Raw genomic sequence first — 22,491 nt, forward strand, 5'->3', positions numbered from 1 at the left:
ACTGCTCCCAGTGTCTGTTATAGGCTGCATCGCCGACGTTACATCGACGACACTGCAGTCAATAACTGAGCGGCTCTTCACTTCAACTCATGGCTGCAGTTCTCTCAATGTGACTTCAGCACTGCAGCCAATAACAGACACTGGGAGGAGGAACGGAGACACCGCAACGGACCTGGGGAGGGTGAGTAAAGCGCAGTTTATTCAAATTGCAGGCCAACAGACAGGTTTTCTGAAAACTCTCTATATTAATCAATCTCATCTATAGAAGTATTTACAATATTCAATCTATTTTTATTCTTTCCAGGAGAAAGAAGATGTGCCTGTTGATATGCCCAATGGAGAACCTGGTTGCTACTATTACGAGCAGCTCCGGTACAATGACATGTGGCTGAAGGTTGGGGATTGTGTGTTTATCAAGTCTCACGGATTAGTAAGGCCAAGAGTGGGCAGGTAAAGAAACCTGTAGTGTCTAAAATGGATGGAGCCAGTGTTTGTTTTGTTTGAAAACTTTAATAAAAAATTAGTTGATTAAAAAAAAAAGTTATAAAATGCCGAAAATATACGTGCAGAAAGTTCCATAGGGTTCCATCACCAGGAATTGCATAAAATTCAGACCTTGTGAAGACCTACATCAAAATGTTGTTACATCTGGCCACATAAAAGGCTCAAAGTGACAGAGAAAACTGTTGCATCAATCTAGGTTGGCGGCTCTGATACTAGCAGGCTGCCAGCTGATAAGTGATAGGTGACGGCCCCCTATCCTCAATGAATACAACAACCAACCTTAAGACCTTTGGGAAAGTTCATGACGTAAAAGAAAACTAAATTATAAAACATTTTTTAAAATATATATTGTTAGTAAAGAAAAAAAAAAAAGTAAGTATCTCGTCTGATTATGAAAGCTGTGGCCCTTTAAGAGAAGGGGGACTGAAGTCAGGCTCTCCACTGTTTCACTGTTTTGACAGCTCTGAGACTTCCTGCTTTAGAGAGATATTATCGAGTGTGAGAAGCTGAGTGTGCAGCATGTAACACAGGAGATTTGTGCTGCAGTGTTATTTGATGCTGAATGTAGTTATGTAAGATGGATTGCTGTGTGTTATGGAGCAGCGGGAAGTGTCTAGAAGCTTCAGAAAAAATCCTGCCAGCCATCTTAATTGTCGTAGTCGCTGGCTGCGTATGTATATATTGAGCGGCTCAAGATTAGCCATTTTGATACAGTTATGTCCTCCTTTTGCAGATCAGCCTTTTAGAAGCAGCTGTGTCCTCTTTCTGGGATGTGTTGTTACATGTGTGATAAATAACATTCTGTATTAAATATTTCCTCATTTAGAGGCTATACAAATCTCGTAAAGAACCCGATTTACCCTTTTGTCATTTCAACACCATTATATCTGAATCTTGACAAAAAAGCTTTAATCAGTCAAACTTTGTTGTTTTTCTTCTTTTAGGATCGAAAAAATGTGGCTTCGAGACGGTGCAGCATATTTCTTTGGACCAATATTTATTCACCCCGAGGAGACCATTCATGAACCAACCAAAATGTTTTACAAGAAAGAAGTGTTCCTGAGTAACCTAGAAGAGGCCTGCCCCATGACCTGCATTTTAGGTGAGTATGCCTTGTACCTCTACTTAAAGGGGATGTGCAGCAGCTCTCGTTTCTGCATCAGGCCAGGTGGGTCTGTGACCAAGACCACATCAGTTGCCTTGCAGCTATCTTGCTTGTGTTCTGGGTATTAGAATAGGACGCTTACATGATACCCGCCGGCTGTCTGGCTGACTTCACTTCCCCGATTTGCATCTTTTTCTTATAACATCTGATGGGGAAAGGGAGGTTCTGGAATGATATCTGTCATATTGATGGAGGATCAATGTGTTTCCTCCCAAAACTCAGTTTAAACTTCTTTAACCCTGCTGTTCTGTTCGGTCTGGGGAGACCTATTTTGAACTTTGGTATTTTTTGGGGTGTTCAAGATGCGGTTCTGAAACTTGTGGTTGATTGACTTAAATGAGGATGGGTCGGTCGGCCACGGGTTTCAGAGCCGCATCTTGAATATTTTAAAGAATATTGAAGTTCAAAGTCGGTCATTTTTGACCAACAGAACAGCAGGGTTAAGGGACATAGCTCCCACAAAACTCATACCTGCAATACAAATTAAATTTCACTTTTTTTTTTTTTTAGTTTTTTTAGTTTTTCTGGGGAAAAAAACACAAAACTTTTTATTTCTTATATAAATGAGGGCTTGTTGGTGTACTGTCGGTGTGACCGCTATCGTGCCCCCTCAATCAGCATGCAGCGCACGTTTTCTTGATTGACAGCGCTCACTTACCAATAGCAAGCCGTTACAGGGCCAGCAATTCAGTTCATACAGCGCTCGGTCACGGCATGCATGCGCGCTGTCAATCAGGCCATGCGGAGGTGCGGCGCACGCTGATTGACAGGTGGAGCGGTGCAGTGAGCTCTCGGCAACTCCAAGAGTGCACCAAGGAGCTGAAGCGGGGGTGACTTGTATAGGGCCGAATTCCCCTATACTGATGTGCGTTGGATTGGGGGGATGATACTCCCTTTGTCAGAGCTTCTACTATTTTCTTGTCTTTTCCAGGAAAGTGTGGTGTTTTATCCTTCAAGGACTTCCTGTCTTGTCGTCCGACGGAAATCACCGAGAACGACGTGCTCCTGTGCGAAAGTCGCTACAACGAGAGCGACAAGCAGATGAAGAGGTTTAAAGGGCTGAAAAGGTTTTCTCTGTCGGCCAAAGTGGTGGATGACGAAATTTATTATTTCAGGTAAAATACACCCGCTGCGTTCCCTCCTCCCTGCAGCCCTTGTGTAAGTGAGTGTCCCCGATGTCACAAAACTTTCCAGAATTTCTCTGAAACTTTCCAGGATGCAAAGGACAAAGGATCCGACATCAAAACATCGGTCTTAAGTAATTACACACAGGCTGAGTTTATGTATCCATGATCGGGAGATATGAAAGCCCTTTTCTTGTATTAGGAGGAGGTTTATATTTTGAGTTTATGCTAATTACCCAGCAGATTTGTAATTCTGTCCATGAATGTGAATGTAGACATAATTGCTGATCTGATGCCGCACAACGTTCAGTGTTTATAAAGCTACATGCACTGGAATTTTGGCTCGATTTGCACCAACATGCACCTGATGTACTTGCCCGGCTCACCATTTCACATGCAATACACACACTTTTTCCTTATGACTCAACAAGGCGCCTCGGGTCCTATACCCTTCAATGGGAGCTGAGCTGCAGCACCTTAGAGCGACTGCTACGCAGTTCACAGGGCTGTGTTCACTCTGTTAATAGCTGATCGGTTGGACCCCCATCAATCTGATATTGATGATCTGCCCTATGAAGAGGTCATTCGTATCGCCTGCATGGAAACCCCCTTTAAAATGAATAGGTCATCCATATAGGCTGCATGGCTACCCCCTTTAAAATGATGATGCATCACGAGTGGACATGTTACAATAGGCCCCTCCTGCAGTATGTCCTTAGGCTGGAAAAGAGTGATGGTATTTTAAGGCAGCCTGTTAGCACAAAATGACTGTTCAAACCAAGCACAGGCGCTCAGTGCAACTTGGTGGGGCCAACAGTGCAGTGCGGCTTCTCACCTACTTGTTTTTTATCTTATCTCCCCTTTCCTTTTCTTGGTTGACAGTTCTGACTTTACAGAAACAGATGGAAAGGTGCCCTGAACTGCTGGTGCACAAAGTGCCTGTGCTTGCTTTGAACAGTCATTTTGTGCTGACAAACTCCCTTTTATTAAAATGTCAGGAGCCGATTAGTTGTTCATGTAATATTCGGCAATGACATTTTCTAACTAATCAATATAGTAGCTGATTGACATATATTTCACATCACTGAAGACCACCAGTCTTTTAAAGGGGTGGCCCGCTTTTAGAAAGTCCTCGGGCGCAGTTTCCTTAATAAATAAATAGATACGGTAAATAAAATTTACTCACTGTCCCTGGAGCCAACGTGATGTCTCTGCCGCTGCTCCCGCTGTCTGGTATTAGCTGCAGTGCTGACGTCACGTCGACAGCGCTGCGACCAATCATCCTGTGCAGACTGAAAGTTGCTGAGATCACTGACTGCCATGCTGTCGACATGGGGGTGGTGGGTACTCACTATTGGACCTGGGGACATTGAATAGAGCTTATATATATACATATATATATACATACACATATACTTTGGGAATTGGGATTTTCTGAAAGGGGACAACCCCATTCAGCTGGATTTTAGAAGTTGCTCCTAAAAAGTTCATGCTCTTCATACAAGTGGTGCCTCGTTTTAGATGTGCCATCTTTCTACCTTTCTCATAATGTAGACAAATCAGTGGACCTTTCTATAACCCGAGTGCATTATCTTACTCCCGTCATGGAAACAGATGCAAGTGACTCTGATTATAATTCGGTCTGTCTGCTTAGGAAACCCATTGTTCCCCAAAAAGAACCTTCTCCACTCTTGGAAAAGAAGATCCAAGATTTAGAGGCCAAATTTGCCGAGCTGGAGGGTGCAGATGAAGACATAGACGATATGGGGGATGATGACACGGATATGATGGACGCCTCCTCTAATCCGCTGCTCCAACCTCCCCTGGCCGGTGAATTAGATCCCATGCAGTACCCTCCCCAGCAGGTAAAGGGACGGGCGCGCAGGAGAATACACACAGATGGGCTTACATTGCCGAGCAGCACGTGTCGCCCTCATCAGGCACTTTCTGTAATGTCCAGATACCTTACCGTCGGAATTTCAGACCAGGTTTAACATATGTTTATCCCCCAGGACCTTAAAGTGGACTTAACATTAGATATTGGAAGTGATATGGTTCTATGTTTTGTTCCCCCTGTTTACTCATTGTGCAGGTAACGTTTTTATTGTGTTTGTCTGTCGCGCTCACACTGAAAATGGACCAAGGACTTTTTAATTGTATTTTTTTTTCTTCTACAAAAAGCCTCAGTTTTTAAAGGGTCTTGTCACCAAGTTTTTCCTACCCCATCTAAGAGTATCATGATAGAGAGGGAGAGACCCTGATTCCAGTGATGTATCACTTACTGGGCTGCTTGCTGCAGTTTTGAAAAATCCCTGTTTTATCTGCTAAAGTTCTAGCAGTTCTCTGAATGCTGAGCGCTGTATAACTCCGCCCACATCACTGATTGGCTGCTTAGTGCACACAGAAAGCAGCCAATCAGTGGTGGGGGTTGGATAATACTGATCTACCCAGCAGCAGGTTTACTAATCCTCTAATGATAAAATCATCAGCAGGAGATTATGAAAACTACAGAAGCTGCTTAGTAAGTGACACATCGCTGGAATAAGGGTCTCCGTCTCTACATTATGCTACTCTCAGATTAGGTGGCAAAAACTTGATGACAGAGTCCCTTTAATGCCTACTATACTTACTGATTAGATTTTATGTTGTCCATTGTATATTAGTGCAGTAATATATACATATTGTGCTTGCTCTGGAGGTTACTATGGTAAAATCAACAAAGTAACGCCTACATTCTGACACGTGAAATCGCTACCATAGCAACCCCAGAGCAAGGTTTACACAACTGCAGCAGTTACTGAGATCCAAAGGGGAAGGAAGTGTAATGAGAAGCATTTTTAACAGTGTAACCCCTTAATGATACCAGCTAGCAATAAATGACACACAAATGTTCTTTTAATACAGGAACAGATTTTATTTTAGTGAGAGAAATATAGGTATTTTCCTGTATTCTACCTTTTAATTTTAACTTGCTTTATGAGTGTAAGCTCCGAAATCTACTAACCCCTCAAAAATACCTGTTCTGAAAATTTGTGCCAGTATGTGTTTTGCTGAAATTAATATAGTTGGGGCTAAAAATATTTTTGCAATTTGTTTCATACATTTTTTTTTATTTTTTTTTGCTTTTCCGGACATTTTATTTCACTTTGATATAATGTATAATCATAAAACAGCTGAGAGAAGCTTTTAGGAAAAGACAGATTAAAAAGTTACAAACTCTGTAAGAAAGAGTTCACTGATGGTTTTCTCCGTTAACTCATCGCGCAGCCAACAATACACAGCACAAAAAAAAGACGCTATGGAAGCGGTGAGATTATGACACACTCTTCCACAAAATGTTATATTGGCTGGTTTATAAAAAAAAAAAAAAAAAAGTTCAAGAGGGCCTTTCTTGATGAATATAATATTACAGGTTATAGGCACTAGATTCTGTGATCCAGAGAACTATTCTGATTTCCGTACGTGGAGTCGGGAGGGAATTGTTCCCCTAATATGAAGCTTATTTTTTTGCCTTTCTCTGGATAACATTGATTGACCTGTCGTCTTTAACCCATGAAACGCTAAGGCAAACTGTCCACCATTTTTAATGAAACCGAATTGTAAACATTTAGCCCTAAATAAATCTACTTAAAAAAAAATAGTTGTCTCCAAAAGGGGAAAACCCCTTTAATTGGGCATGTGCTTGGACTGAAAATGAAGAAAAGGCAAGCGCAGATAAGGGAGTTAGGGAATTAAGAGGAGCATTGATTAGAGGAGTCCTGTTAGTGATGTGCTGGCTCCCAATCCTCTTACATTTAGCGTAATTTATAATGGGGACCATGAACAAGACTCATATCCGTAGCACAGGTCCCTAGGCCGCTCAGCCCAGAATATCTGTGGTTGTTGGGTGGTGATTCCTTAATAGTAGAAAAACTGAGAACTGCATATAGAATACTGGTGAATTAAAGGGAATCTGTCAGCATTTTTTTGCTACCTCATCTGAGAGCAGCATAATGTAGGCAAAGAGAAGCTGATTCCAACGATATATCACTTAGATTATCGGGGACAGCCGTTCTGACACAATCTGAGCTTTTAGATTTAGCATGAAGCAGAGCTGATGAAGCTAACCCCGCCCACACCACAGCTAACCCCGCCCACTCCAGGCTCTCCTCTGTGTACAAAGTCCAGAGGGCGTTGCCTGACTAGTGTAGTACTGTAATGTTCATCTCTTCGTGATAAATCCTTCAGTTAGTAAACAGCCACATGTGATACATCCCTGAATTCTGTGTTTCAGACTCTATCTCCTGCTGCCTTCAGATTACATAGCAAAAACCTGCTGACAGATTCCTTTTAAGAAGCTTTTCCATTTTCTGTGTGACGCGCTGTCATTAGCAGGGTGCTTTCTGCTCATTATAAGTTGGGGGGGGGTTCCATGTTTGTTGCAGACTTCTGGTTTGCAGAAGCTTTGCCGCTTGGACAGATTAAAGAAAAGCAGCAATACCACGTATATATATACCTATATATGTTTATTCCCTGTCTGAACAAAGAATTTCTCTCTGACAAATGCAGATATATATATATATTTTTTATCATTTGTTAATCCTTTTGCAATTGGTGTTTTTAAAACACTAAATCAGGCCGCCGCACCACCAAGCTCCCCCCGATGCACCAACGACCTGACGCCGGCGGTCAGGCTGCCCTCCCCTTCCGTATTGACGCAAGGGGAAAACCTAACAGAGGCAGCGCCCACTGAGACACCCAGTGACAGACAAACGAAAGACGGCGAACCAGGGGAGACAGTGGACAGCAAATTACCCAAACAGTGTTTAGACAACGGAAAGGTAAATTTGGAGCGCCACGGTCAGGCCCCACTTTGTTTTTGTTTTTCTCCAGTATTTAGATGGCTAGTAACCTCTTCTCTCTGGGGTGGGAGGGCCGATTGCGTGGTATTGCTGCTTTGTCGTGGCTGTGCTTGCGTTTCTGCTGAATGTCTTCCTAGCTTGCTGGTGGTTTGTTTTATTTTTTTCCTTTACGTGTCTCCATTTCCTAGACCTCATCTAACATAGAACCATACCGAAACTGTCCACTCTCTAACCACAGATAGCCTACGACTGCCTGGTGTCAGCAACAGCCACCGAAAAAATATATGTATATATGTCCTTTTTTCACTGGGTTTCAGCACTTCTACATAATTATACTTAATAATGGCAATATTTGTAGCCTAGGGCATGTGAAAGAAATATCTAACGTTTTCTCCATTCTAGTCCACGCCTAAGTCTGGCAAGAACAGCGCTAAGAAGGAAGGAGGCAAGAGGAAGATTAACATGAGCGGTTACATCCTTTTCAGTAGTGAAATGAGGGCGGTTATAAAAGCCCAACATCCAGACTACTCTTTTGGTGAACTTAGCAGATTGGTAGGAACAGAGTGGAGGAACCTTGAGGCAACGAAGAAGGCGGATTACGAAGGTAAAATACAGAACTCAGACACGTGTCTCGAGTTGTTTGCCCCTCATCAGTGCTTTGGAGAGTGCCAAGTAGGTAGACTTCTGTGCCATGCAGCCCTCCTCTGACCCCACTTTTCTCAAGGATAAATTTTCTTTATTTAACTTGCCAGAGGCCTCTCATCCTGCCAAACTAGCACTTTTGCTTTGCACTGATGAGGTGTAAAAACCGTGAAACACGTATCTGCAAATGGAATGTTATTATTATTATTATTATTATTATTATTCATTTTTATAGCGCCATTTATTCCATGGCGCTTTACACATGGAAGGTGCAATTATAGAAAAGTGCAATAAACGTGCAAAACAAGGCACACACAAGTACCGAGGGAGAGAGGACCCTGTCCGCCAGGGCTCACAGTCTGCAGGGGATGGGTGAGGATACACTAGGAGAGGGTAGGGCAGGTTGTTGGCGGTTCAGCAGACTAAGGATCACTGCAGGTTGTAGGCTTGTCGGAAGAGGTGGGTCTTCAGGTTCTTTTTGAAGGTTTCCTTGGTAGGCGAGAGTCTGATATGTTGTGGTAGAGCATTCCAGAGTACGGGGGAAGTCTTGTATGCGGTTGTAGGAAGAAGAGATAAGAGGGGAGTAGAGAAGGAGGTCTTTTGAGGTTTCAAGGTTGCGTGTAGGTAGGTACCGGGAGACCTGTCACAGATGTATGGAGGAGACAGGTTGTGGATGGCTTTGTATGTCATTGTTACGGTTTTGAACTGGAGCCTCTGGACAATAGGAAGCCAGTGAAGGGCCTGGCAAAGAGGAGAGGCTGGGGAGTAACGGGGAGACAGGTGGGTTAATCGGGCATCAGAGTGTAGGATGGATTGGAGTGGTGCCAGAGTGCTAGAGGGGAGGCCAGAGAGTAGGAGGTTGCAGTAGTCGAGATGGGAGATAAGGGCATGTACTAGTGTTTTTGTGGTTTCATAATCAAGGAAAGTACGGATCTGGGAAATATTTTTGAGTCGGCAGGAGGAGGCAAGGGCTTGGATATGTGGCTTGAAAGAGAGGGCACAGTCGAAGATCACCCCGAGGCACCGAGCGTGTGGGACTGGGGAAAGTGAGCAGCCATTGACATTGATGGATAGGTCGGGTGGAGGGGTAGAGTGAGATGGGGGAAAGATGATGAATTCTGTTTTGTCCATGTTCAGTTTTAGAAAGCGAGCAGAAAAGAAGACTGAGATAGCAGACAGACAGTGTGGGATTTTGGTCAGTAAAGAGGTGAGGTCAGGTCCAGAGAGGTAGATCTGCGTGTCGTCGGCGAAGAGATGATACTGTAAACCGTGGGATTCTCTGAGCTGTCCCAGGACGAAGGTGTAGATGGAGAAGAGCAGGGGCCCTAGAACTGAGCCTTGAGGAACACCGACAGACAGGGCGAGGTGAGGAGGTGGTGTGTGAGAGGGAGACACTGGGTGTTCGCTCTGTTAGATATGATGAGATCCAGGATAGGGCCACGTCGGTGATGCCAAGAGATGAGAGAATCTGTAGCAGAAGGGAATGGTCAACAATGTCGAAGGCAGAAGACAGGTCCAGGAGAAGGAGGACAGAGTAGTGTTGGTTGCTTTCGGCGGTTAGTAGGTCATTGGTGACTTTAGTTAGGGCAGTTTCAGTTGAGTGATGCGGTCGGAAGTCAGATTGTAAGCAGTCGAAGAGGGAGCAGCAAGAAAGGTGGGAGGAAAGTTCAAGATGGACATGCTGTTCCAGTAGTTTTGAGGCATAAGGGAGGAGAGATATCAGGGAATAGCTAGATACAGAGGATGGGTCGAGGGATGGCTTTTTGAGAATGGGTGTGATCGAGGCCTGCTTGAAGGATGAGGGGAAGACATCATTTGTGAGAGGTCGAAGAGGTGTGAGGGTTGGGATGAAGACTGGTGAGGTTAAGGATGAGGTGGGACGGGAGCAGGTCAAGCATGCAAGTGGTGAGATGTGATCTTGACAGGAGGGTGGAGAGCTGATCTTTTGTCATGGTGGAGAAGCTGGTTTTGGAGGAACAGGGCTGAGAAGCTAAGGGTGGCATTGGGGGCTGTGGGCCACAGCTTTCTTAGATCGTATCGATTTTCTGCTTAAAGAAGAAGGCAAAGTCTTCGGCAGAAATGAGGGGCGAGGGAGGAGGTGCTGGGGGACGGAGTAGAGAATTGAAAGTGTTGAAAAGCTGTTTGTGGTTGTGAGACAGGGAGGAGATGAGAAGTTTGTTTTGTGGCAGTGAGTGTAGACTTGAAGCTGGCGAGGGACTGCTTGTATGCGATGAAGTGCTCGGCAGAGTGGGATCTCTTCCATTTCTTCTCAGCGATCCTGGAAGCCCGTCTCAGTTCTTTGGTCAGGCTAGTCAGCCAGGGCTGCCTGTTGATTGTACGAATTTTGCTGTGCGTGAGGGGGTGGCGGCATCAAGTGTTGCTGTTATTGTGGTGTTATAAAAAGTGTCAGCAGCATCTGTGTTATGAAGGGAAACTATGGCTGTAAGAGGGAGAAAGGACTCAGAGTGATTGTAAATTGAGGTGTTTGAGATTTCTGCGAGGGTGAGTGAGTTTGTGGAGTGGGGGTTGCACACTAGGAGAGGAGAGGGAAGAGAATGTCAGTAGGTTGTGGTCAGACAGGGGGAGGGGTGAGTTAGTGAGATTAGTAAGGGAACAGAATCGGTGAAGATAAGGTCCAGTGTGTGGCCATCTTTGTGAGTGACTGCGGAGGACCATTGAGTGAGGCTGAAGGAGGCAGTCAGTGACAAAAGTTTAGAGGCAGCTGAGGTGGAAGTGTCAAAGGGGCTGTTGGAGTCACCCATGATGATAGTGGGGATGTCAGCGGAGAGGAAATGAAGTAGCCAGGTGGTGAGGTGGTCGAGAAAGGTGGAGATGGCTAGTTCTGGGGGGGGGTGGATGACAATCAGCTGGAGGTTGGAGGGGGAGTAGATGCGGACGGAGTGCACCTCAAACGAGGGGAGAGTAGCAGAGGGGGGTAGTGGAATTGGGGTAAAGGAACAGGTATTGGACAGGAGCAAGCCAACTCCTCCACCACGTTTGTTGCTGGGGTGGGGGATGTAGGACAGATGGAATCCACATAGGAAAATGCAGCTGGAGAGGCCGAGTCAGAGGGGGTGAGCCAGGTTTCCGTGATGCCAAGGAAAGGAGAGTTTGTTGGTGATACAGATGTCATGGATAAACAACAGTTTGTTGCAGACAGAGTGTGCGTTCCATAGTGCTCCAGGTAAGGGGAGTGGGGGCTGGATGAATGGGTATGAGGTTATCACCATTGCGAAAACGTGTAGAGGATCGTGGTAGGGTGTTAGAAATGTGTTGAGGAGGGCCAGGATTAGGGGATAAGTCACCAGAGATGAGGAGCAGCAGACAGAGCGTTAGAAGGTGGGAGCAGGATAGGACATGGTGAGGCCGTGTGTGCCTGGAGAAAAAGGATTGTATGTGGAGGAACAGTTCAGAGGAGGAGGTGAGATGGAGGGAGAAATGACTACTTGGTGGAGGGATTACAGGAAACTTGAAAACATTGAGTAGTATGGGGGTGAAGATAAAAAGAAACCAAAACATTGTAGTGGTTTTGATTCCTTTACCTTCCTGTAATGTTTGGTTTGTCGTCTTATTGAAAGTCATGTGATGAGGATCGTTAGCCTGAGATTTTTTTTTTGTAGCACGTGAATGAGTAATGAGATTTGTTAATATGGAATCCACTTTGCTGTTTTTGTTATATCTGGACTTTTCACGCCACAAATCCGGATGGAAAATCTGCAGCATTTCTGCTGTATAAAAAAAATATAGCCCAAAGCTTCTAGAAGAAAAGAAACATTTTTATTGTTTTGCAAAAGGGCCTCATGTAGGTGCCCTATGGCGTTCTCTTGGAGATGGCTTGTTTGGGTTTTTTTTTTTTTTTTGAATGGCTGCAGTGGTGACACCACATCAGCAGTGCTGCAGCCAATCACTGATCTTCTGCAAGTGCTGCGAGATCATAATTGGAGTTGCTCAACATTGAAGGTTGTCCCTGCCATGTCAGAGCCCCATTCTTTGGATCGGTGGAGATCCTATCAGATGAACCACTGATGACATGATCATTGCCACCTGTCCCATGGCCCCTTTAGTAGGCTTAATACTATGGCTTCAGTATAAGCAGGCCTCCTGATGAACATGGCGCATCTCTCCACTGCCATGGACTGGAATACATTTCCATTGTAGGTTACACCACTTTGTGGCGTAAGTTTCGTTAATTTTTTTTTGGTCGTGGTCGACCACTTACCCTCTTTCCAGAAAGTTGGCGGAACTGCCGTAAAAATGCAAAGGTTGCAAAATGTTTGCACAACTATAATTGAGCCAAAAAATGACTTTCCAAACCATATTTGTGATAAAACCTGCTTGATGAATCGGGTCTCGGCCTTTGACATGAGGGGCTTTCCTAGGATTGCCTGTCTTTAGGATGCGTGTGGGTCTAACCCTAGGGCTCCTGAGGATTAGCACAATGAAAGGGCTTTGATCCTCTGTATTGGGTACACGAACATAGCAGGTCACTTTTGGCTCAGAACCTAGGACATAAAACTTGATTGATTTTGTTTTTCACAGAACGAGCTGCCAAAGTTGCCGAGCAGCAGGAAAGGGAGCGAGCCGCGCAGCAGCAACAGCAGCAGCAGAACTCTTCTCCCAGAGCGGGCACTCCTGTGGGAGCCCTAATGGGAGTTGTACCTCCGCCAACACCCATGGGCATGCTGAACCCACAGATGGCACCGGCTTCAGGTATACCCTCCATGAGCATGTGTAGTGACAGATGTACATGGCTTTATTTGCAACAAAAAAAAATAGGCACCATTAAAGGGGTCATTTAGGATAAGAAAAACATTGCAGCTCTCATCCAAAAACAGCACTGCGCCTATCTATATGTTGCCTGGTACTGCAGCTCCTCTTTTTCTGCAAGTCATTGTTCCTGAGCTACAATACCACCCGATGTCTGTTGACATGTTTGGTGCTGTTTTTGGAAGAAAACATTCACGTTTTTCGAATCTTCAGCAACCCCTTTAAGGTATGACTAAAATTATCGGTGTTGCAGCCCTTTATTGGGTGTCCTCCTTGTTTGCATCTATCTCAACCCCCCATATTCCTTGATTGACAGCTCTGGGATTACAAGTCAGAGGATAGTTGGAAAAACAATTCTGTGCTGACAGTCACTTTAAAAACAATCTGTCAGCAGGTTTTTGTTATATAATCTGAGAGCAGAATGATGTAGGGGCAGAAATCCTGATTCCAGTCATGTGTCACTTACTGTACAAAATATACCGTGTGCACTACTGGAAGGGGTGGTGCTAAGGTTAGGTTCCCACACCTTTGTACAATGTAAACAAGAACCTAGCACTCAACTGATGCTTTAGTGACTTCTGACCCTATGGTCCCTCTTATAATTCTGTAGTACGTTACTGACGAAGGTCCGTAGACTGGACCGAAACGTTTTGTGTACCACTACAATAAAAGCTGCACTAAAGCATCAGTTGAGTGCTAGGTTCTTGTTTACATGTGTCACTTACTGAGCTGTTTTAGTACAATCAATGTTTTATCAGCAGGAGATTATCATTTCAGGACTAGGTATCTGGTGCTTCTTAAGGTACCTTCACACATAACGATATTGTTAACGATATTGTTGCTTTTTATGACGTAGCAACGATATCGTTAATGAAATCGTTATGTGTGACAGCGACCAACGATCAGGCCCCTGCTGTGATGTCGTTGGTCGCTGAATAAAGTCCAGAACTTTATTTCGTCGCTGGACTCCTGCTGACATCGCTGGATCGGCGTGTGTGACACCGATCCAGCGATGTCTTCACTGGTAACCAGGGTAAACATCGGGTAACTAAGCGCAGGGCCGCGCTTAGTAACCCGATGTTTACCCTGGTTACCATCCTAAAAGTAAAAAAAAAACAAACAGTACATACTTACCTACCGCTGTCTGTCCTCCAGCGCTGTGCTCTGCACTCCTCCTGTACTGTCTGTGAGCGTCGGTCAGCCGGAAAGCAGAGCGGTGACGTCACCGCTCTGCTTTCCGGCCGCTGTGCTCACACAGACAGTACAGGAGGAGTGCAGAGCACAGCGCTGGAGGACAGACAGCGGTAGGTAAGTATGTAGTGTTTGTTTTTTTTTACTTTTAGGATGGTAACCAGGGTAAACATCTGGTTACTATGCACGGCCCTGCACTTAGTTACCCGATGTTTACCCTGGTTACCGACATCGTTGGTCGCTGGAGAGCGGTCTGTGTGACAGCTCTCCAGCGACCAAACAGCGACGCTGCAGCGATCCGGATCGTTGTCGGTATCGCTGCAGCGTCGCTTAATGTGAAGGTACCTTTAGTCAACTGCTGTGGGTAACCCTGCCCACACCACTGATTGGCAGCTTTCTGCCTATGCATAATATACACAGAAAGCTGCCAATCAGAGGTGTGGGCGGAGTTATGCACAGCTCAGCATTCAGAGAACTGCTAGATCTGCAGCAGAGAAAACAGTGATTGTACCATAATGACGGCAAGCAAACCACATCGCTGGAATAAGGGTCTCTGTCCCTACAGCATGCTGTTTTTTGATTACATATCAAAAACCCAGTGACCGAATCCCGTCAAGCATGGAATATTTTTGCTTTCCGATTGCAGTGTCACTATTTGTGTTGGCAGTAATTGCTGCTGTCTTATGGTTGAATATCTTGTATAATGGGATTAGCAATCTGGGGTAAAGTCTCCGTTATGGCAGAAGGAAACCAATGATCTTGTGCTGAATCCATTGTCTACAGATTGATGCAGATGTCACACTGTCACATTAGTGGAAGAAAGAAAATCACATTGTAATTGAATAAAGAGTAACTAAAGCGGATCTGTCAGCAGATTTCACAATACAAACTGAATACATTATTTACATAGATCATCAACCTGTTGAGGCCATTATACTTACTTTGAAAATGCATGTCAGTATGGCTGTTTAATAGTTTAACCACATTTCCGGCCACCTAGACTGATTGTCGGCTCCTCAGTGTTCCTTCCTACTGCTGTGATCTCACTCAGCTTAGTGAACACTGTATCTGTTAGTCAGGCTATGTGGTAAGTACACCTGCTTCATCAAGTTTAAGAGAGCTGGTGTACAATGTAAGCCTTTTGTATTGTGAAATCTGTTGATTGAGCCGCTTTGAGACTAATGTTACATATTGTAGTTACATTTCTCTTCCACCTTTGTTGTGGATTTTTACCTTTCAGAAGACAGATTCTATGTTTTTTTTTTTGTTTTTTGTTTTTTTACAGTTTACATACTTGTTAAAGGGAATCTATAATTCAAGAGCATACTGGGCACCAAGATATATGCAAACATTTAATATATGAAATGTTTAGTGCATTACTGCCCTATAGACTATTCGTTATGCTAGGAGGGGGTTGACCATTTTGTTTGACAGTCTGTTAAAGAGGAATATAAATTTAGGAGGAGGAAAGTATTCTTTCTATATAGGCTTAAAAGGAACCCGTCTGCTTGAATAAGGCTATTAACCTGCATATAGTGCCCGGCCGCTGTACTGAAAGTGCAGCACCCTGGAGAAAATTACCATTATTTTTCCCAGGAGCCGCCGGCTTTCAGTCACGTGCGTATGCTGATGTAGCTACAGTTATCACTCACTCTACTGTAAGCGGCCGCTGTAAGCACGTCCTGGTACTCTGACTGACAGACACCTCCGATCTATGTACTGCTGAGCCGGCTGTCAGTCAGGGCTGTTCACCTCTCGCATTATAGTGAGCGTGTCTGTAGCCACACCGGCATACGCGCGTGACTGAAAGCCGACGGCTCCTGGGAGAAATAAAGTTCATTTTCTCCCGGGTGCTGCACTTTCAGTACAGCAGCCATGCACCTACATTATGTTATTAACCTGCGGATTAACCCTTTAACTGCAGGTTAATAGGATTATACGACTTGACAGATTCCCTTTAATACCGTCACTGTGATTAAGGTCAGAACTCGATCACCGCAGGACCCTGTAGTAAGCTGCCTGGATGGTCTTGGCCCAATATAAATGGCAATGTGAACTCCAATCCGAATCTTATCAGTTTGAGGAGTTCCAGATTCAGAACTCCCCCCTAAGACCAATCTGTAGAAACGGAGCGAATGATCTGGGACACTACAATTTTGTTGTTGTTGTTGTTGTTTGTTTTTTTTTGGGAGACTCTGCTTCTTTATCTTCCCATTTTATGCCTCTTAATATATTTGAGTCATTGGTTCCTATGGAGCGTTCTTAGCCCATGAAATAATTCCCATCCTCTCATCATGTCACTATTAACGTCACTTGTTTTGATTTTTGTTGGTAAAATTCTAACTTCTGTATTTTATTTTTTGTATGTTCACAACATTAATATCACAAAACTAACGCCATTTTTATTTTGTTTCATGGTAGTGCACGTTTGTATTAATCCATTATACCGCATGATATTGATGCATGTTTGTTCTTCAAGGCATGATAGGGGGCTATCCGCCTGGCCTGCCACCCATGTCGGGCCCAGTTGATGGCATTATTAGCATGGGCAGCATGCCGCCTCATCTTCATGGGGTGCTACCACCTCCACACCTCCTTCCACCAGGCATCTCGGGCATCCCGCTGCAGGGTAAGAACGTCATCGCCTCATTCACTCTCTTCCATGCCACCTCTCAGATGCTTGTGTGTGCGCACGACCACCGCTAGCCACTTTATCGTGACCGCTTCACTAATGATTTTCACTTTTTTTTTTTTTTTTCTCGAGTTCTCAGGTTAAAATTTGAAGGGAAAAACATTTTCTGTATTTGTATCCAAGCACAGATATTAGATCTTGGATGAGCAGACCACTTTGAAAAGGCGACCCTTATCGTGCACTTTCATTCACGAGACCCTTGTGCATGCAGACCACCAAATATACTCGAAATCACTTAGGATGTCTACTCTAGACGGTTCTCAAAATCCATAAAAGTCTCCATGAGTAGACTGTACCTACATGCAGGGCTATGGAGTCGGTAAGCCAAACCTCCAACTCCTCAATTTCCATGGCACCGACTCCGACTCGGACTCCACGACTCGGACTCCACGACTCGGACTCCACGACTCGGACTCCACGACTCGGACTCCACGACTCGGACTCCACGACTCGGACTCCACGACTCGGACTCCACGACTCGGACTCCACGACTCGGACTCCACGACTCGGACTCCACGACTCGGACTCCACGACTCGGACTCCACGACTCGGACTCCACGACTCGGACTCCACGACTCGGACTCCACGACTCGGACTCCACGACTCGGACTCCACGACTCGGACTCCACGACTCGGACTCCACAGCCCTGCCTACACGGCTACTTTAGTTTGCATTTTGGAGCCAACAAACTCCTGTTAATTCGATCTTGACTTTTAGAAGAAAACCTCATTTTCTACTTCCCAAAATTGTCTGGATTTTTGAAGTGTAAGTCGATGTAAACCAAAGTCGGAGCAGGTATTGCAGTACAAGCGCACATCTGTGTTGCACAGGTGTAAGTGAGACTGGCCGAAAAGTCAGTGACCTCTCCCCCTCTGACAACCCCATGTAACCTCTCGTAACCCCATGTTCCATAGGTGGAGAAACTTTGGTTTACATCATCATACACTTCTGTAGTAAAGGGAGTCTGTCACCCCCAGAATGCATATTCACCTAGATGTGATTCTGTCAATCAGAAGCAGAGGACCCCAAAATACAAATTGAGGGGGCTTAATGGTGCAATAAGCTTTCGGCCACACATAGGGTGCACCAAAGCCCCCGCATTTGAATGAAGAGTACATTTCTCAGGCGAGGGGTCCTTAGTTTAGTGTGCGTTTTGGGGGCGATAGACTCACTGTGACTATTTAGTTTTCATATTAGTCATCAGAATGAGATCAGGAATGAGACGGTCATGATTGTAGTACAAGGTGCTAAGTCATCAGAAATGGATTTAGTTTGATTATGTAGAACCATATAGAAAAATATTTCCACCCCTGGAGAACATCCAATGCCTTCTCGCCCCAGAGAAGCTTGGTGTCGGGCGGGTAACACATTGTTCAGTAATTATCCAGGGTAAACATTTGGCTCCGATACATTTACTTCTTTGAGAATAATCGGAAATCAGTCTGTCTCCTCAATTGTAAGAGAATCATCGGCCTTGTCACTTGTTTTGGGGAACGCCTGACCAGGAATGAAGGCGCCCCAGGATTCGCGGGAAACACTGGGGTAAAGAGTAAAGTTGCTACTTTTTTTGTAAACCGCTTTGAACCTTCTAGTCATGTGAGCTCTGCGCTCATGAGTGGAGGATTTCATGGTTGATTTTTAGTCGTAGCCTTTTAGGTAGAAAGGTCTGTCGCCAGTTTTCTTTTAGCCCAATCTAAAAAAAAAATCAACTAAAGGGTTGTGGTGCCCCCAGATAGTCTTCTATAAGGCTCCCCTAAGCTTAGACATGTGTTGGTTTTACTGGCTCCCAAAGCTTATACAGTTGTGCTCAAAAGTTTACATACCCCGTCAGAATTTTTGCTTTCTTGGCCTTTTTTCAGAGAATATGAATGATAACACCAAAATGTTTTCTCCACTCATGGGTAGTGGTTGGGTGAAGTCATTTATTGTCAAACTACTGTGTTTTCTCTTTTTAAATCATAACAACCCAAATGACACTGATCAAAAGTTTACATACCCCATTTCTTAATACCGTGTCTTGCCCCCTCTAACATCAATGGCAGCTTGAAGTCTTCTGTGGTAGTTGTGGATGAGGTTCTTTATTGTCTTTCAATGGTAAAGCTGCCCACTCTTCTTGGCAACATGCCTCCAGTCCTGTAAATTTCTGGACTGTCTAGCATGAACTGCGCGCTTGAGATCTCCCCAGAGTGGCTCAATGATATTGAGGTCTAGAGACTGAGATGGCCACTCCAGAACCTTCACGTTGTTCTCCGGTAGCCAATGACAAGTCGACTTGGCCTTGTGTTTTGGATCATTGTCATATTGGAACATCCAAGTACGTCCCATGCGCAGCTTACGGGCTGATGAGTGCAAATTTGCCTCCAGTATTTGCTGATAACGTGCCTCATTCATCTTTCCTTCAACTTTGACCAAGTTTCCTGTGCCTTTTTAGCTCACACATCCCCAAAACATCAGTGACCCACCTCCGTGCTTTACAGTAGGAATGGTGTTCCTTTCATCATAGGCCTTGTTGACTTCTCTCCAAATATAATGTTTATGGTTGTGGCTAAAAAGTTCAATTTTAGTCTCATCACTCCAAATTACCTTGCTCCAGAAGTTTTGAGGCTTGTCTCTGTGTGCTGTTTTGCATATTGTAGGTGAGATACTTTGTGGCATTTGCGCAGTAATGGCTTTCTTCTGGCGACTCGACCATGTGGGTTTTTCTTTGCACCCAGAACAATTTTCCTGATAGTTGTGGACAACATTTTTGTTGGTCTACCTGACCATGGTTTTGTTTTTACAGAGCCCCTGATTTTCCATTTGTTAATCACAGTCTGAATGCTCCTGATTGGCATTATCAATTCCATGGATATCTTTTTGTATCCCTTTCCTGTTTTATACAGTTCAACTACCTTTTTTTCATAGATCCATTGACAATCCTTTTGCTTTCCCCATGACCCACAATCCAGAAACATCAGTGGCTGAATGAAAGATGCAAGAGTCTGTCTGGATCCCAGAAACTCACTCAGTACCTTTAGTAGCCGTTCAAACCCATTTGTATCCACTTCTGTGCATGTTATCAGGCCACAATCACCAGGGTATGTGAACTTTTGATCAGGATCATTTGGATGTTTTGGGTTGTCATTATGATTTAAAAAGAGAAAACACAGTAGTTTGACAATGAATGGCTTCACCCAACCACTAACCATGAGTGGGAAAAACGTTTTGGTGTTATCATTCATATTATCTGAAAAAAGGCCAAGGAAGCAAAAAATCCTTTGAAAAAAAAACAAAAACTTTTGAGCACAACTGCAGATAAGGAAATCTCCAAACCCTAAGGCGATACATCACAAGTCCGACATACAAAACGGTGTTCAAAAGTGCACATAACCTAAAAGCAAAAAAAAAAGCCTGGAGGATCATTTTATGCCCGATGAAACACCACAATTAGGCTGGTTTCACATTTGCATCTGTGTGTGCAGCGTACGATCCGCATGCGTCCTGTGTACCTATCTTTAACATGGTGTACGCATGGACATGCGTTTGCATGATTTTGCGTACGCATGCGTTTTTTCGTGGTGTGCAGCGAACGCAACCTGTTGCATTTTTGGAAGTGTCAAAAATCAGTCAAATATGCGCAGGCATGCGGATGAGTGCGTTAAAAAAAATGCATTACTGTCAATCTCATACACTGTGGCTGCCTCCAGCTGTGATCTGGTCTGTCCTGTTGGTAGTGTAGAGCGGTGCTCTGAGCTACAGCTTCCTCCTGGCAGCGCTCAGTGTTCAGCACAAGTGGTGACATAAGGTTTCCGGGATGCGTGGGGTGGTGAGCTGAGCCCCGCAGCAGTCTGACATTATACTGCTGTTGGGCTACGGAGGTGTTCTCACAGCTAGAAGTCACTGCGCAGCACTGCCCTCAGCGGCAAGGCCAGGACTACAGAGGTGACGTCTTCCAGCGGTGAGAACAGCTCGGTAGCCTGACCGTAATATTACAATGTCAGTGTGCTGACCTCCACTGTTAGTCTGCAGTATTCTGAGCACCGCAGTGTAATCCTCGAACTGTTGTTCTGATATGTCAGTGTCAGCCTCATTCAGATGTCCCTGTGTTACAGAGATCTGCAGGAAGCATAGCTAATGCCCATCATGTGTGATACAATCCTCAGAGCCACATAGCCAATGCCCATCAGGTGTGATACAGCCTGCAAGGCTCGTATTTAAACTCATAATGTGTGATACAACCCACAGAGTTGGGCTTGATACACTGCGTATCTTACCCCAGCGTGTGATATGCTCTGCATGTCTTACCCCGGCGCGTGATGTGTCTGCTCGTCTTACCTCACAACGTGATACGCTCTTCGAGTCTTACCTCGGCGCGTGATGCACTCTGTGTATCTTACCCCACCACGTGATGCGCTCTGTGTATCTTACCCCACCACGTGATGCACTCTGTGTATCTTACCCCACCACGTGATGCGCTCTGTGTATCTTACCCCACCACGTGATGCACTCTGTGTATCTTACCCCACCACGTGATGCACTCTGTGTATCTTACCCCACCACGTGATGCGCTCTGTGTATCTTACCCCACCACGTGATGCACTCTGTGTATCTTACCCCACCACGTGATGCACTCTGTGTATCTTACCCCACCACGTGATGCACTCTGTGTATCTTACCCCACCACGTGATGCACTCTGTGTATCTTACCCCACCACGTGATGCACTCTGTGTATCTTACCCCACCACGTGATGCGCTCTGTGTATCTTACCCCACCACGTGATGCACTCTGTGTATCTTACCCCACCACGTGATGCACTCTGTGTATCTTACCCCACCACGTGATGCACTCTGTGTATCTTACCCCACCACGTGATGCACTCTGTGTATCTTACCCCACCACGTGATGCACTCTGTGTATCTTACCCCACCACGTGATGCACTCTGTGTATCTTACCCCACCACGTGATGCACTCTGTGTATCTTACCCCACCACGTGATGCACTCTGTGTATCTTACCCCACCACGTGATGCACTCTGTGTATCTTACCCCACCACGTGATGCACTCTGTGTATCTTACCCCACCACGTGATGCACTCTGTGTATCTTACCCCACCACGTGATGCACTCTGTGTATCTTACCCCACCACGTGATGCACTCTGTGTATCTTGCCCCACCACGTGATGCGCTCTGTGTATCTTACCCCACCACGTGATGCACTCTGTGTATCTTACCCCACCACGTGATGCGCTCTGTGTATCTTACCCCACCACGTGATGCGCTCTGTGTATCTTACCCCACCACGTGATGCGCTCTGTGTATCTTACCCCACCACGTGATGCGCTCCGTGTATCTTACCCCACCATGTGATGCACTCCGCGCTTCTTATTACCCCGGCGCGTGATGCGCTCTGTGCGTATAACCCCGGCACGTGATGCGCTCTGCGCGTCTTACTCTGGCGCGTGATGCGCTCTGCGCTTCTTATTACCCCGGCGCGCGATGCGCTCTGCGCTTCTTATAACTCCGGCGCGTGATGCGCTCTGCGCTTCTTATTACCCCGGCACGCGATGCGCTCTGCGCTTCTT

At 45.2% G+C, this 22,491-nt stretch overlaps 1 protein-coding gene across 8 annotated transcripts in view; it reads left to right on the forward strand.

Annotated features, from left to right (window-relative positions):
- The window catches only part of PBRM1 (polybromo 1), a 127,006-nt gene that overhangs the window by 92,125 nt on the left and 12,390 nt on the right, over window positions 1-22,491 (forward strand). For 2 of the 8 annotated variants that reach the window (XM_069736835.1, XM_069736827.1), the window contains exons 21-28: window positions 305-450; window positions 1,449-1,606; window positions 2,601-2,784; window positions 4,448-4,658; window positions 7,410-7,613; window positions 8,037-8,238; window positions 12,816-12,986; window positions 16,714-16,863. In XM_069736835.1, the coding sequence (XP_069592936.1) occupies window positions 305-450; window positions 1,449-1,606; window positions 2,601-2,784; window positions 4,448-4,658; window positions 7,410-7,613; window positions 8,037-8,238; window positions 12,816-12,986; window positions 16,714-16,863 (1,426 nt within the window). The remainder of the gene's footprint in view (window positions 1-304; window positions 451-1,448; window positions 1,607-2,600; window positions 2,785-4,447; window positions 4,659-7,409; window positions 7,614-8,036; window positions 8,239-12,815; window positions 12,987-16,713; window positions 16,864-22,491) is intronic. The other 6 variants (XM_069736830.1, XM_069736831.1, XM_069736829.1 and 3 more) reach the window with 3 other exon arrangements.

This window comes from Ranitomeya imitator, chromosome 8 (genome assembly GCF_032444005.1).
Source record: "Ranitomeya imitator isolate aRanImi1 chromosome 8, aRanImi1.pri, whole genome shotgun sequence".
Lineage (NCBI taxonomy): Eukaryota > Metazoa > Chordata > Amphibia > Anura > Dendrobatidae > Ranitomeya > Ranitomeya imitator.